The sequence below is a fragment of the Euprymna scolopes genome, chromosome 4 (assembly GCF_053919585.1).
Source record: "Euprymna scolopes isolate OS-2025 chromosome 4, ASM5391958v1, whole genome shotgun sequence".
Lineage (NCBI taxonomy): Eukaryota > Metazoa > Mollusca > Cephalopoda > Sepiida > Sepiolidae > Euprymna > Euprymna scolopes.
In genome coordinates this window covers 69274836-69291608 of record NC_136485.1, presented here as the reverse complement: position 1 = coordinate 69291608, position 16773 = coordinate 69274836, and the positions used below count along the sequence as shown (strand labels likewise).

General features: G+C 33.8%; 1 protein-coding gene across 2 annotated transcripts in view; it reads left to right on the top strand.

The window, feature by feature from the left end:
* The first annotated feature begins 547 nt into the window (after positions 1-547).
* Positions 548-16773, top strand: part of LOC145268226 (alpha-methylacyl-CoA racemase-like) — a 48622-nt gene continuing 32396 nt past the window's right edge. The window contains exons 1-4 of one of the 2 annotated variants that reach the window (XM_080123538.1): positions 548-1150; positions 7225-7336; positions 11270-11408; positions 14439-14582. In XM_080123538.1, coding sequence (XP_079979664.1) covers positions 7229-7336; positions 11270-11408; positions 14439-14582 — 391 coding nt within the window. In that variant the 5' untranslated portion in view covers positions 548-1150; positions 7225-7228. Of the gene's footprint in view, positions 1151-3148; positions 3264-7224; positions 7337-11269; positions 11409-14438; positions 14583-16773 lie in introns of those variants that run through there. The other variant, XM_080123547.1, reaches the window with a different exon arrangement.

Here is a 16773-nt window from a genome sequence, read left to right as displayed (position 1 = left end):
TATTGTCCAATTTCTACTGTATACTCTTTAACCCTTATCCTCGAGTGGCCTCTTGGCCTTGATAATGTGGTGATGTCTATGTAAAAAAAAAAAAGTGTTAATGGAAGACGTTTAAATAATTTTATATTATTATCTCTCGTCTGTGTAGTTCGTTAATAAAAATCTATTTGTTTTATAATGTAAATATGAAAACCCGATAGCAACAACAAAAAAAGTTACTTCCATTAACCATTATAGCGCCAATGCTTATCTATAGAAATTGACACAGAAAATAGTAAACACACGAAATGATGACGTTGCTGCTATTGTGCAAAACGCTGACGTTTACATAAAGCTGTGGAAGTTCCTACTGTACCACATTTAAATTTGGCACAGATTTCTGGATATTAAGACACTTTTTTCCAATATATTACTTAATAAATATCAGTGGCGCTGTGGCGCTCGCCATTCTTAACATGGGGGGGAGGAGAATGTTTTCTAACACGTATGCGCAGTAGTATTTTCAATGGGGGGGGGAATGGCCTCTGGTAAAAAAAAAAATAATGGATTATATTGGATAATAAGTCTTAATATCTGCCTCAAAGTTAGATGTGATTTTCATTTTCAGCATACTCGAAAACTTTACAGTCGTCAATTTAATGGCGGATGCTGAAAAGAAAGTAAAAAAAAAAAAAAAAGAAAAAGAAATACCAAATTAATATTTGCAATCAATTTAATTTTATTTTAACGAAAACATGATTTTTAAGCATGAATAATTATTTTAAGAAATAACTTTAATAATTATTTAATAAATAATACGAAAATGAAACTAAAAAGACTTGTATATAATGGTCTGGAGATATAGTTTGTTAGAATAAAATAAAATAATTTTAACATTTGTACTTTGACTTTCAAGATGGCGACTCAAACTAATAATTATTGCTCTCAACTTTTTTGTACTTCGTAAAAATGGTGGAGAAATATTTTTAAGAAACAATCATATATGTTCGTTGTTTTGGTTTAAAAATTTCGTTTACAGATAAAATTTGATTGCGAGATAACAAACAACAACATATGAACTTTGATAAAAAAAATTTTTTTTTTAAAATCCTCTCCTTTTTCTTCCGTATCATTTGACTCTTTTTTGGAGACCAGATTACATTTTACAAAGGTATTCTACATTTTTTAAATTATTTTATTTTTAATTTTCATACAATCATGTTACATGATGCTTTTTTGCAGGTCTGCTGGCTGGTGACGTGAGATATCGGCTTTACTTTCAGCAACTGAAAGTCAGCCACACAAAATGAAAACAAACTTGTCAAAAACAAAAAACAAAAAACACGTACACAGAAAAATATTTTTTTTTTTTTTGTCCCCACATTTTTTACAGCGGATTATTCAAATGGAGTTTAATTTAAGAATCAAGGTTTATTGTTTATTTCCGGTTATCCTGGGAGAAGATTTCGTTGTATGGAAGAACAAAGCGTACATAATTTACTATTATTATAAAGCATAATGGAAGAAGAACCGTCCCGGTGCGAGTTAAAACCGGTGTAAGGTAAAATTCTTACATAGGCCTAAAAATGTTTCGCCATTAGACAACGACGAGACCGGGTTGCATTGTTTTAGTTAAAATAAATAATAATATCACGGTAAATGTTATTTTGGGTTTGTATTACTGTACACATAGATTCGAAAAAGTTGTCAAAAAACAAATGCATAACAAATAAATATTATCAAAGGCAAGATAAGTTACTTTTCTACCAAACTGGATACATTTTTTTGTGTTTTTATTCAATGTAACATGTTCATTCAGCTCCAAAAAACATGCAGTGTTTACCGATGTATTCGAAAATTCAAAATGGCGCCCGACACTCTCCTTAACATGGTAAGTTTGGGAAAAGGTGTTATAAATAATAAACTAAACAAAATACCATTTAAAAAAAAAACACCGAATATGTCAACTTATGGCACGGTAACATATATTGAGCGAATTTCTAACAGTATTTTGTCTAGCGCCTCTGAGGGAGTTTTTGGGCAGCCCCATCAGCATTCCTGGCAAGGGCGCCTCAGGCGATTAGGAATAAACTAACCCATTCTCAAAGAGAGAAAGCAAGGCCTGGGAGGATGGAAATCCTAGAACTGTACATAACTTTACTCCTATTGCAAAATCAACAGGAACTGGATCATTATAGGAATGTTCTAATCTCTGTTGAGGTATATATTTAAAATAATATTGGCTATCTTTTTTGATTATCCTTTGTATCTAGATTGGTGACTGTTTGGCGTTGTATGTACAACCTGGTCCTATGGTGGCTTGCAAAGAAAGAACTGATACCAACCAACAAATACAACAAAATACTGGACTTTTCATTGTTATCAGTCTCGAGCAAACAATGACAAATAAATTACTGATTGAATTTGGTGTGTGTGTGTGGGGGGGCTGATGGGTATTCAGTTCTCTGCTACTGCAAGAATTCTGACACCAGGGTTGGAAAGTGGGATTGAGAAGTCAGCGCCCTGGAAGAGGGGGCACTATGACCTGCAAAAAGTGCCTGGGCAGGCCCATCAGCATTTTCTGGTGAGAGCGCGTCAGGCGATTAGCAATAAACTAACCCCTTCTCAAAGAGAAAAGGCAAAGCCGAGGAGGGTGGACCTCCTAGAACTGCACGAAACTTAGCTCCTACTGCAAAATCAATAGAAACTGGATGATTACAAGAATGGTCTAATCTCTGTTGATTTTGGGGTCTGAGACTAAACTAAAATTGCATCATTTGATAAATTTTAGTTTTTCTTGTCATTATTTTTCTGCTCAGTCATTTTTTGTAATTTTTGTAATTTTTTTCTAATTTCAACATAACGTGTAATTACTTAAAATGCATTTTTTTATATATGTATATCTAATTATGATGCAGAAACATTGATGAGTCTTTGCCTTCTGACTGTAAGAAATATCTTTGGCTGGTTGCCTCACAAGCAACCAGATGTACTTATTTTTACATCTGGTCTTCAAAAATAGTAATCCATTTTGTTGTCAGTAGCAGTAATAGTAGTAGCAGTAATAGTAGTAGCAGTAATAGTAGTAGCAGTAATAGTGTAACGTTGTACACAGAGCCAACACACATTGTATGCATTAGTTGCAAAGTGGACAAAGAATAGAAAAGAACTTCAACTCTCTCTTTTTTATGGTCTTTTTTTTTCTTTATTGGAAACGTCATCTTGCATGCATTTGCATTTGCAATTCGCAATATGTTACAATAGTGCCATGGCTTTCCCTGTGTGTAAGTGATTTCTTTCTTTATAACACTAGCAGTTCAGCCCGGCTTTGCTCGGGCCCTATGTTCTGTTCATAACTTTATGTGCATATGTATATATATATAGTGCCGGCAAAAAGAAAGTCCGCACTTGTAATGGCTCAAATTAAATTAAAATGTTTGACTCATGTCCAAGTAACTTACATCTAAAATTCCAAGTGTTTAGAACCAGAATTGGCAGAGGAGTTTAGTAGAGTCTGCAAAGGTCAACTCTGTAAACTTTGACCTTTTGCCAGCTAAATTTTCGCTCAAAAACTGATTAAAAAGCTTGCTGCATGTCTGAATACCTTTTATGTAAAATTTCAAATGTTTAGATCCAAAATTGGCTTAATAGTTTGCTAGAAACCACAAAGGTAAAATCTTATCAACTTTGACCCCTTGAAAGCCAAATTTTCAGTAAAAAAATGATTAAAGAGCTTGCCCTATGTTTGAATACACTTTATGTAAAATTTCGAATGTTTAGACCAAAAATTGGCCGAGTAATTTGGTAGAGACCGCAGAGGTCAATTTTTAAAAAACTTTGACACCAATTATGACCCCTTAACATTTATTGTTTTGGGTTCAAATCAAATAAGAGCCAAATGAATCATCAGATTATATTTTATGTTTCATGTGATGTTACTCCCTTTGAAAACGTTAACCATAATTTCTACTAGAAAGTTATTTTTCTTACTAATGAGTTACTGTTTGTACAGGCCAAAAACCACTTGAGGATAAATGTTAATGAAATGGATGGATTGTCGATTTACTGATGCATATTATGAGAGGATTGGAACTACTAAATGGAATGAATAAAATTTGATAGCTAATGAAGACGGTTTTGACAAGTGTTTATTAACATTAGATTTGAAGAAGACCATATTGTAGTCCCCAGGGAAATAATCTTGTGGCAACGTGTTCTATAGATGAGAAATTTTTTGAAAAAAAACTATTCATAGAAATTTTGTCTGATGTTAGACACACGGTAGGAAAAAAGCAATATTCTTTGCAGTGGTGGTATAGAGACGAGTTCTTGTTAAATATAATAAATATTTAATTTATGATCAAGTATTTGTTGGTATCAAATTTGAAGATGGCCACATTATAGTTTGGAGGGAAGCAGTCCCACAGTAGTTTGTTTCTGTTCATGGACATTCTGCCTCATGCTGAATGTTACGGAGTGCCTGCTGACCATTGCCACATATGTAAACAAAAGCATGCCATCAGCTGAAACATGACACTCCCGGAAATATGCCACGACCACACGTGCTAAAAATAGCAACAACCTTTTTTTTTTAACAACAAAGAAAAAACACATAACTCAAATTTTTCGCGATGAAACAAAATAACTACCTTTTTATTTTTAGACAGAGATTTAACTAAATACTGGCAATAAACACCACATATATTTTTGCCAGTAAGAAATCCAACCTGAAATGAATGATAGTCATTTGTTGTTTAGCGACACCATCACTAGCTGTGGAGCCTGTAACACAAACAGCTCTCCATAAAGTCAGCAGCTTTTACAGCAAATCCTTGAGTTCAGCCAGAAGTTAGGAGCACTTCCATCTCAACTTGATGCTCGTCAAGTTGAGATGAATCCAGTCGCCATGGAAACCAGCTTACTCCTGCAGCTTTCTGCTCATTGCTGCAACTTCAAGCACATCCAGCTTACTTCTGCAGCGACTCCAGCTCATTCCAGCAGCACTGCCAGTTCCAGTGCCCACTGTTGTCCTGCTCCCAGTTCCAGTGCCCACTGATGTCCTGCTCCCAGTTCCAGTGCCCACTGTTGTCCTGCTCCCAGTTCCAGTGCCCACTGTTGTCCTGCTCCCAGTTCCAGTGCCCACTGTTGTCCTGCTCCCAGTTCCAGTGCCCACTGTTGTCCTGCTCCCAGTTCCAGTGCCCACTGTTGTCCTGCTCCCAGTTCCAGTGCCCACTGTTGTCCTGCTCCCAGTTCCAGTGCCCACTGATGTCCTGCTCCCAGTTCCAGTGCCCACTGTCGTCCTGCTCCCAGTTCCAGTGCCCACTGTCTTCCTGCTCCCAGTTCCAGTGCCCACTGTTGTCCTGCTCCCAGTTCCAGTGCCCACTGTTGTCCTGCTCCCAGTTCCAGTGCCCACTGACGTCTGGTTACCAGTCTCAGCATCAGATCCTGTCTATATGACTTGGACCAATCTGAGGCATGTCATCCCACTTTATAGACATAATACTTTCAACACCGCAAGATGCCTATTCTTGCTCTGGCTGATTCTGATATACATTGCCATACATTTTACCTTTTTCTTGGTAAACAATAAACATGATACACATTGTCTTTAACCAAACATTTGTGTTTGTCATTCTTCTTTATGTCACTTTCTTCGCCTTGGGTTTACTTTATTAGTTGTACAGTCGATTGGCACTGTCACACCTTTCAACCCTCTGCAACATGGAGAAAGAAAGGAAGTTCTTTTCAATTGTGGCATAAAGGCAGGTTTTTGCTGTGAATGTGTAGCAAGGAAAAATCAGTAATTGGAGCTCAGTTGAGCACGTTACATGGAAATAATGATAGGGTAGCGAAATGTCCTTTCTATAAGAAAGGAAGCTGTAAATAATAGAAGAAATCATCCGTTAGTACATTGTGAAGTTGATTTTGTAACTCTGTTTGTAGAGATGGTAAGTGTAATCTTTGTTAAAAGTTCGTTTTTTTCTTATCGCTTTAGAAAGTAGGTCAAGAGCTTGATTGAAGAGAAACATTTGCTTTTGATTTCTGACGATCAAACAAAGGTAATACTTTTTAAATGTTGTGATATTTACTTCTTTTGATACTTTTGTTTATTCTAATTTTTTCATTTCTTAAAAACAAACTTATCTTTGATCCATTTTTGTAAATTACCCCAAATAACTTGGTTGACACATTACAAAAAAAAAAAAAAGAAAATTCTTAAGGAAAAGAAACAAACAAAAAAATTGTTTGATTGACGGTGGTGTCTGTTGGGAGTATTGTGAGAGGAAATGATCATTTTGTTGCATCAGGCATGTCTGAATGTATCTAACTTGAACAAGAAAATGGATATTATTAGTTCAAAGGAAAACACCAATGTTTTCTCTACAATAATATATTTATTTAACTGAAACAAGAATACAGTGAGTTATTTAGCAGGCAATATATAATGTAATATAATTCCAGTTGGTCTCCAGTTTATTGCAGTACATTGTAGCTATGATGATTACAAGGTCAGAAAGAGAAAATAGATCTCTCATAAAGGATTGCTTAATTTTAATTAAACTATTGTTTTTAAATAACAAAACTATTATCATAGTCCGACTAACATGGTACAAGGATAAAATATGAAAATTGGCTGGTCAGAATCAAATTTTGATGTGTCAGCTTAAATGCTATTAAGGTGTAACTTTTAAAATCATACAACTTTATATGTCAGTATATCTTATTATGGAATTTTTTTGATGAGGATTAATAATCTATATATTAATAAGATAGCGTGTGTGTTATTTATTTTGTGTGTCATGCTTACATCTGAGTGACTGTCATTTGCCATGGACTTCCATTTCTTATAATAAATAATTTTACCAAGAATTCTTCATAAGTTTTGGTTTCAGTCTTGATTATAGCTGAAGGAACTCAAGTTTTATATATATATATATATATATATATATATTTACTTTTGAAATCGTCACTTTATAAAATATAAAAATTGATAGAATATGAACTCTATAATAATATATACGTTTTAGGACAGGTTTAGGGACAGATAAAACACAGATTCTATTATAGATTGTATAGATATCAATAAATAATCTCAAGATACGATTTGGAAGATCGTTTATGAAAATCAGGAAGGTCAATGGGGAGGGGTGTCACTGATCCATGCTTGATTCAAATCTTTAAACACATTGGATCATACATTTTCTCTTCAAAATATATTAAAATTGTGAACTTGTTTTCTTTCAGATCAATGGCTCTCAAGGGAATCAACGTGTTAGAATTTGCTGGACTGGCTCCTGCACCTTTCTGTGGTCTTATCTTGGCTGATTTTGGGGCCAGAGTGGTACGAATTGATCGGGTAAGTAGCAGCAAATTTTCTACTCTTAAAGACATATCTTATTTTAATGGTGATTTAACTGCAATGACATCAAATTTCTCAAAGATAAAAAAATTAATTTCAGCATTATTACTGTTGAATCCCTATTTACTTGCCTCCCCACGAGGGCAAAGTTAGACACAAGGCTGTTTTTTAATGTGGGAAAATTTCAGCTCCTTAAAAAAGGGCATTCTAGATTGGAACAAAAATAAAAATTGTAACGTTTTTCCAGGAACCAACACATTGTCGCCTCAGTCGCAAAGTAGACAAAGAATAGAAAAGAACTTCAACTCCTTTTTTATTTGTAACAACAACATTTATTTCCTCATTTTTACGTCCGTAACAACACCCATGTCTGGAACGTGATCTTGAACATTATTCCTGTCTTTAACATGATCTCTTTTTCAAGTTTTTCTTTTTCTTTACCGGTGATGTTATTTTACATTCATTTGCATATGTGCGTCCATGCTATATTATAAAATTGCCCCAGTCTAAAAGGACTTTACTGATTGACTGAGAACAGAATAGATTATGTGTAACATTAAAACAGATACTACACTTTGTTCCCAGTTTATGTTATAAAATAAAAAAATTAAAGTATTGTGGCATTTTTGTGCATTATAAACTTGCACATATAAACTCAATATGCAATTCTGTTTAGCCAATTATTTCTGTGGAATATTGGGCCCAGGTTTTAAAAAAATATTTTATTTTGAATCAGTTTTATTGACTGCATAATTAATCTTGATTAATATTTTATTTTTGTTTATTACTATAAAAGGAGGTAGGAGTTTTTCCCCATAAACAGAAATCTTCCTGCTGTCACTCATTAACATCTGGAAAATATTTAATGTAAATCATTTTGGACAGAAGTAGGGGAAAAAGGACCCTGACTAGCTTTACTTAGAAAAGAACAGAGTGGTTTTGTATGTGTAAGAAAAAAAATGTGGTTGACAAAGAGGAGGCAACTCTAATAAAGTTCGACAGGGGGATTATCTCCATTTTATTATTGAAATTTTAAAGAGTGGTTGTATTTTTTTCTCACACATACAAAACCACATAGCCAAAAAACAAAAAAAAACAATTCCAAGAATACGAAACCATCTACGGAGCTAGTAACTTTTCTCCTTTCTTTTCCAAGGTAACGACCAACATGCCTGACAAAGGTTGAAGGCTACACTGACCTAAACGTTGCACAAATAACACTCAAGATGAAAACAATAGTCTGATCAAAACAAGTAATGTGCTAAAGATATTATTTTAAAATATCTTTAGTTCCAAGGTTGTAGGTTACACCGACCGAAACATTTCCCAAATAACACTCAAGATGAGAACAATAGTCCAATGAAAACAAGTAATATAAACAATCAGCCCTCATCTCAAAAATTCAGAACTGTAACATCTTTGGTAGTTTTAAGGTTGAAAGACACACATATGCACACATACACATTATATATATATATATATATATATATATATATATATATATATATATATATATATATATATATATATAATGTGTGTGTGTAAGGAAAATTTTCCCTAAGTAATCTGGAGCAAAAAAAACAATGGATCAAATATTGGAAACATTTTTTGTTCTTTTGTTTAAGAGAGATGGTGTTTGATCAACACTGGTGGGGAGCCATGATTTAACATACTGTTTTGTTTTTAAATCTCTGAAACAGTGTTTCATGGTAAACAACTGATAATCCCTGAAAACTTTAGACTATTGTGAGTTTGAGAAAGCAAGTTGATTCAACATTTGCAGGAAATTAAATGATTTACTGACAAAATAATTTTTTAATGAAGGACTAAAAATTAATTTACAAATTATTTTTTTATATACTTTTCAAAGTTAACAAAGGATTTTTTCATAGGATTTAATCTGATAAACTTATTGTTTTTATGTAGTAGTGCTCAATATCAAATAAAGGTATATTTTAGTATAAATCTTATATAAATAGTTTGGCTAAATATGTTTCGACTACAGCTTTATTCACCTCTTCAGACCATTCCAACAGTGAAGACATGGGAAAATAAGTAAGGAGTGAAAAAATATTTAAATATTTCAAGCCATCCCCAAATAGATTAGGCCATTAACAGAGAAGATTTTGAAACAGTTATTTATTTATTTCATGTATCCACTTATAATATTAGGAGATATATTATGCATCAATTTTAATTATTTACTTAAATAGTGCTCAATACATGAGTAGAGCTATGTAGTAAGTTATGAAATGTGTTACTTAACTGCCATGAATTGAAATTTAAAACAAAATAAAATAATATAGGTATATATGAATTTAGGAAAAAACATTGTATAGAATAGAACGGTTATAAATGCTCATATTTGTTTTTTCTTATTGAACTGCCAAATAAATGCATATATACCTATATTCATTTGGTCTTAAATTTCATTTTATGTTATGCTTCACCCTCAAATGTTGAGCTTCATATATCTTGATAAATCCCTATGTAAAGAATCTCTATCTCTACAGTTATATAAATGCAACTTTTTTTTTGCATGATGTGATCTGTAGGTTCAAACCCTGCACGTAAATTTCTTAATGTTTTTTTTTTTTTGTTAACTGGAAAGAATAATTTTATAAAAGAAACAGTAGGTTCTCTAGATTGCAATGTAGAATAGCATATATTTTGGACTAAGTTACTGCATGGAGGCATGTGAAGCTTCCTCTCTGGTGATTTCATGGATTTTGACGACAATAAATATATAGGAGTGTGAAATATTCGTATCCCGGGCAACGTCGGGTTCCCTGCTAGTCTATCTATATTCTTTAAGCCTATGATATATTTATATAATCCAGGCAGATTGCTTTGCTGTAGCACAGCTTTTCAGTGAGTGAAATCTAAATGCTTATATTAAGCATTTTCAACATCAGAGAGGGATTTTTTTTTTTTTTTTTTTTAATTTTTTATTCACTTTTCACCCCAAACAAGGTACAGTGCCACTTTGAAGCAGGGGGCTACTATCAGGGACTTAATTAGCAGGGTCATTATGAAGGGAGATGAGTAGAAAGATGTTTGTTAACATTACACTTGAACTTCTGCATATCAGTACAGTTGGGAAAGCAGAATCCCGCAAGGGAGTTCCAAAGACCCGAAGTTCTGGGGAAAAAAACTATTGGAGTAAAAGGCTTTCTTGCACCTAGGGATCTCTACTGTAAAGGGATGAGACTTAGTAGCTTGTCGGGTTTGGCGGGGGTAGTTACGTCGGGGAGGTACAAGTGTTATGACTAACGGTCACTAGTAACCTTACTTACCAGATTATTCAACCCAGAATAGGAAGATATATAGTCCACACACACACACACACCAAGAATTACATTTATATATATACATATATACCCCCCCCACACACACATTATTTATGTATGTGTGTGCATACTTACTATTTAAAATTATATCATAATCATTATTGTCAAATGTACAAATAGTAATATAATAATATTTAATGCATATTTTCATAGCAAATGAAGAGATTTTTTTTTCTTCATCTTTTATGCTATTCTTTGACATTTTAGTTCCAAAGTTGAAGATTGGGAAGATTTGAGATTTAATTGTTTTTATTTTTCAGTCCTCACTTTCGATGTTAATTATTTTTGTACTGCTGACTGAAATTTAAATTATTCTTTTTCTGTGATTGAATTCTTAAAAATAATATTTTTTTCTTTAAATATTTAAACGATTGTTGATTAAACATTAAGCAACTGATTTTTAATTCTCCATTTTCTTAAAAGGAAAAGTAATATTTCTGCAACCAAAAAAACAACCCATCAAAATGTCATGCATTGTATGTTAGACTTGACCCATTAAAAAAGTAATTGATGCTATATATCATGCATCACCCATTAAAAAGCACAGATAATTATACAAGGTTATATTTTTGCTTTTCAGATGAATGCTGGTTTTGTTAATGATGTACTTTGTCGTGGGAAGCAGTCTATCAAAATGGATTTGAAGCACCCACAAAGTGCAGGAATTGTAAAAAGAATGTGCACAAAGTTTGATGTACTGATTGACCCTTTTAGACCAGGTAATCTATATAAATAAAACATTAGATGTATGTATGTGTGAGTGTCTGTGGGAAAATATTTAACCAATAAAGTCTTAAACTACTGGTCGCATAGCACTAAAATTAACAGGAAATAGTAATCATACACCAAAGATGGTTTATAACAAATAAAATCTTTGTTTGGATGGATGAATAATGTGTACAGAAACATGTCAGCAAGTTAAAATGCAAAATGTTCATTTCAACTTGATAGCACATTTCTATTACTTTTGTGCATGCGTAAATTCATTCATAGCTTGAAGTGGTTTAATTTCAAATCTTTCTTATCTATTTGTCGACAGCTCAAATGGTAATGAATGTGGCTGGAGTGCTAAATGTTTTGGGTTCGATCCTAGCTGACGGCATCCAAGTTATTATTTTTAAAAAAACTTTTAAAATCTTTACTATATACAAGGTGGAGCAGAAATAACAAGTGTTATTGAAATTGCTATTACTCTGCCCTATATTATTAGAAATATATCATATTCCAAACTTGATTTTATAAAATGGCAAACGTTTTGGAATAAATTGACAAAAAAATTATCTCATTTTCAATAAAATCTTATATTTCATTATTTTTTTAAAGACACCTATTAGCTGTTATTTCTGCCCACCTTGTATATAATATTTGATAGAGAATTGGCTCTGTAATAACAAACACAAAATCTGCATGATTTAAAATATATTTAAGTGTATTTTACGACCGGGCAAGACCAAGCACCCTCCCTTTGAATGCTCTAGTCATCAATAATTCCCATTTCTGAATGTTTTAAACCATATTCTGTAGATTCTTTCATTCAGGCGTTCTTGTCCATAAACTGAGTGAATATTTTCAGTTATTTTGTCTGCAAAGTCACGGTTTTTAAACTCCTAAAGCTCAATACTATTTGAATACTATCTACAGTGAAATTTTAATCATCTTATTCTGTAAAATAAAATCTAATAAATGTAAACGTGTCGAATAATGTGATTCTGGCAGAATACGATTAATATGTCGCTTGCCGAAGTGTGTAAGATGCTGAAATAAAGCATATATATATAACATTCACAGGCAACATGAATTGGAACAATTGCATTGAAGACATTGACAAACGTGCTGCAAAGAAGGTGGGCTCCCTCTACTGTGCTAGAAAATTGTCCACTCCTGAGAATATCCTGTACCTTTACTGAGCCACCCATGCATGGAATATTGTTGCCACATCTGAGCTGGAGCATCTACTACTAGTATCTCCCTATTAGACAGGGTTCAAAAAAGAGTCTTCAATCTAATAAGTTCCATACTATCAACCAAACTCCAACCCCTGTCCCATCGCCCAATGTTTCATCCCTGTGACTGTTTTACAAGTATTTTAATGAAATGCGTTCTGATGAACTCATAGCACTTGTGTCCCCTCGATGTACATACCCTGACTAACCTATCAAGTAGTAAAATCCTACCCTTTTACTATTAAGGTCCTTAGACTGCAGAAAGCATTCTACTCTAATAATTTCTTCCGTTGGACTGCTAGACTTTGGAATTTCCCCCTTGTTTCCTGCTTTCCTAACATGCAGAAGTTTAAATGTACTGTAAACAGACATCTTGCTACTCAACTCTCTACATACTATTGCCAGCACCCTCTAAATGCATCCTTGGATTGCCACAAATAACAGGGACATGCTCAGGGTTGACGAAAACAAAGTTTCTGGCCACGGTTATGGTCTTTGGTGTGATTTCAAGTGAGGGACGCATCATACCACCTCACATCTTCAAAGTTGGCTTGATAGTCAATACCAAAGTGTACCTAGATGTGTTGAAGAGTGTGATGATCCCCTGGTACAATCAGGTGGTCACTGGTAGACCCTGGGTGTGGCAGCAGGACTCTGTGCTAGCCCACAAGTCCAAAGAGACCCATAACACCAAAGCCAACCTGATCGCTGAGTATTCATCAAGCTCCCGCCGGCATTTGTGGAAAAGGTATACTCCCAGTCCCGGACCCGTATTGAGGTGGTGATTGAGGCTGAAATGGGTTACATTGAATAGGTGTCAGCTCTATTACATAATGAAGTTACCTGGTATGATTTTTTTCAATAAAAGTTTTAAAATAAAGCTGTAGTATTGTTTTCTTTAGGGCACCAACTTTATCGTTCCACCCTGTAAATCGGTCATGGTCTAACTTAAAAATTGATTTAATTTTGGGATATCTAGGTCTAAGGTAAAGTTGAAAGTCATATAACCTTAGTTGTATTCATTGTAGAGACTCCATACTTGGCCCATATTACCACCAATGAAGTCCTACATCTTATATGAACTTTTACTTGATCTTAAAAAACTTGATCAAGGTTGTGATTATGATAGAATTTCAACTTTTGATATTTCCAAATTTGATGTATGGATCTAATGCTTTTTGATGACGGTAACCACTATGAAAAAATTTTAGCCTTAATCAGATGAATAACTTTTGAGTTATCAACGTTTCCATTAGTGATGGGACGATTCCAATATTTTTCCCAATTCTGATACAATTACCAATTCCGTCTTAAATTCCCAATTCCGATTCTTTATAAATCTCTAAATATTTAAGAATAAAGCTGTTATTTATTCCTGATTACCATAAAAACGCATGTTAAATGTGCAAATATTTTCTTAAACATAAACATACACTTGTGGGTGATGACTTATAGATTTTAGTTTTAGTGTTAATTTAAAATCAGTAAATATTCATCAGTTTATCATTACTGGTAGCAGTGAAAGATTTTGCTTTAAACAAAATCAAATAAAAAAGACAAAAGAATCGTTTTTTGCATCGGAAATTTCTCTGATATCAATTCTGATACCCCAAAAAGTTCCAATTTTTCTGATTCTTGATTTGATTCTGATTAATTCTTTCAACACTAGTTTCCATGACATAACTTTAAAAATACTTTGTACAGTATGGAAAAGTAAAGCCCATATAAGATATAGGCTTGTTCATATGTTATCAGACGAGGAGTATGCAGTTTCATGACTCACTTCTGTTTTTGTTTTGTTTCTAGGTGTGATGGAAAAATTTGGTTTGGGTCCGCAGAATTTGATGTTAGAAAATCCTCATCTAATTTACACACGATTGTCGGGATTTGGACAAAATGGATTGATGTCAAAAACTGCTGGCCACGACATTAACTTTTTAGCAACCTCAGGTAAATTTTGTTACAAGTTTTTTTTCTTTTATATTTTGTAGCATTATTGCAAACAGTTTTATTTATGTGACTAAGCAAACAAGTCAGTGAACCATCCTCAATCCCAACTTCTTAAAAAATTTGATGACATCCATTGCATGTAAAGAAATTTTATAAGAATGATACAGTGCATGTGTAATATAAGTGTTAAATACAGACTTAGTTCTGATGAGCTCATAGACAGATTAAATCTGAATAATGAAACGATGGTTTCGTTATTGGATTCTTCAGACTATTGTTCTTATCTTGAGTGTCATTTTCACAACGTTTCAGTTGATGTAATATCTGACCTTCTTCAGGTGTATCTTGTTGAGCTCCGGAATTTGGATGGAATTTCGAACAGAAACCTTTATTTACTTCATGGGGTTAGCATGCTTTTGTTCTGTTAACCATGATTGGATAGAGGGCCTAAGTAATTGGCAATTGTATATTTTGGTTGGCCACACTGAGAATTGAATCTTCAACCTCCAGGAGAATATCACTTTTACAATTGATTTTTCCAAGTACTTTAACCACTACACCATAGATCCTTGCAGATGTAGTGGAGAAAGAAGGTTCTTTTTTTATGAGCGTGAGCTTCTCCCAAACTAATTGAGTGGGTAAAGCCTTGCCAACTTTCTTGCAGTGCTAAGAAATAATTTTATATATTATGTATGTAGATTTATTTTTATAGTAATAATCACTGTTAATTAATGCATATTAGGGAATATGTTTTATTGTTGTCGTTACAACCAAGTTTGATTCAAGTTTTAATTTTTTTTCCTCAGCATAGAGAAATGCTTCAGCTAGTATATATTAATATAAAAGTATTTGATAACTATGACCTTAATCACTGGCTGCATACAGCTATTGAATGTTTATTAAGCGAGTTGGACTTCTACATTGAGCTCATTAAGATTGTATCTAAGGATTATCTGATCTGCATAAAGTCCTTGTCATTGATTGCAGCTATCTGTTAACCTGCAGGATTACAGTGTTTTATCACTGTTACCAAGAGCAGCAAGGTTCAGTGGTTATATGCAAAGTCGGAGAAGGTTTGGCCAAGAACATACAAAGGAAACAATATTGGTACTTTCAAGTCATTGATTTGAGATTCCATATCTGTCATTGCTTGTTATATGGAAAGGCAGAGATGACCAGAAGATGCCTTCTGGAGATAGCTGGGTTGTGGTCCTAATACTGCTTGATGCCAAACCTGTCAGGAACCAGAGTTTCAGATGGTATAGTTCTGACACTATTACCTTGCCATCATCTCTATAATGTTGAGAAAGAGTCGAATATTAGAGGAACACAGCTGCTGAAATAAACAATCAGTAACAAACAAAAGATTGTCTATGTGCGCCAAAGACTCTCCTTTGCCACGCCTTTTTTTTTTTTTTATAGAAATCATTCCAGACAAAGCATGAAACCACAATATATGTAAAGAGCTAAAATATTAAAAAAAAAGTACTGCTTCATGTTCAAAAACTGGCCAAATTAGATGGATAGATCTCAACCCTTAATCCTCCCCCTTTGTCAGGAACATTGCTCCTATAATGTGAAGACTAAAGAACAAAATAAGGGAAGCTTGGATTTTTAAAAGGCACAGCTGCTGAGATAAAAATCAGTAATAAACAAGTGACTGCCTATTCGTGTCAGAGGCTCTCTCTTACTATTCACCAGGGATGCCAATTTTTCATTGTTTCTTTTAGTCTGCATTGTAAGACAAATAATGCATCACCAAGTGAGAGGTGGTAATGATGAAGTAGTTAATGATGTAGACTGACAACCTGACTTTGCATCATTAATCACTTTACCACAACAACCAATTAGGATGTGGATATGGTAAGTAGTTAACCTAGGTTACCCCCCCCCCCAAAAAAAAAAACTAGGAGCGGAGAACTTTTTTTATCCAATAGTAAAGAGGCAAGTAAATACGGATTTATTTGAAACCTGGGAGATGACAGTGATCTAGTGGTTAATGACACGAACTGACAACCTGGGTGTTCCAAGTTCAGGCCCAGTTTATTCCACAAAAATCACTTTCACTTAGGATGTTGGCAACCATTCGTGGTCCCTCCCTTAAGTAACTGATGTCTTTCTAAAAAGAATTCTGACTAGAAAAATATCGGTGAAACCAATGCTAACAATAGAATCTTTGGATTCTTATGAT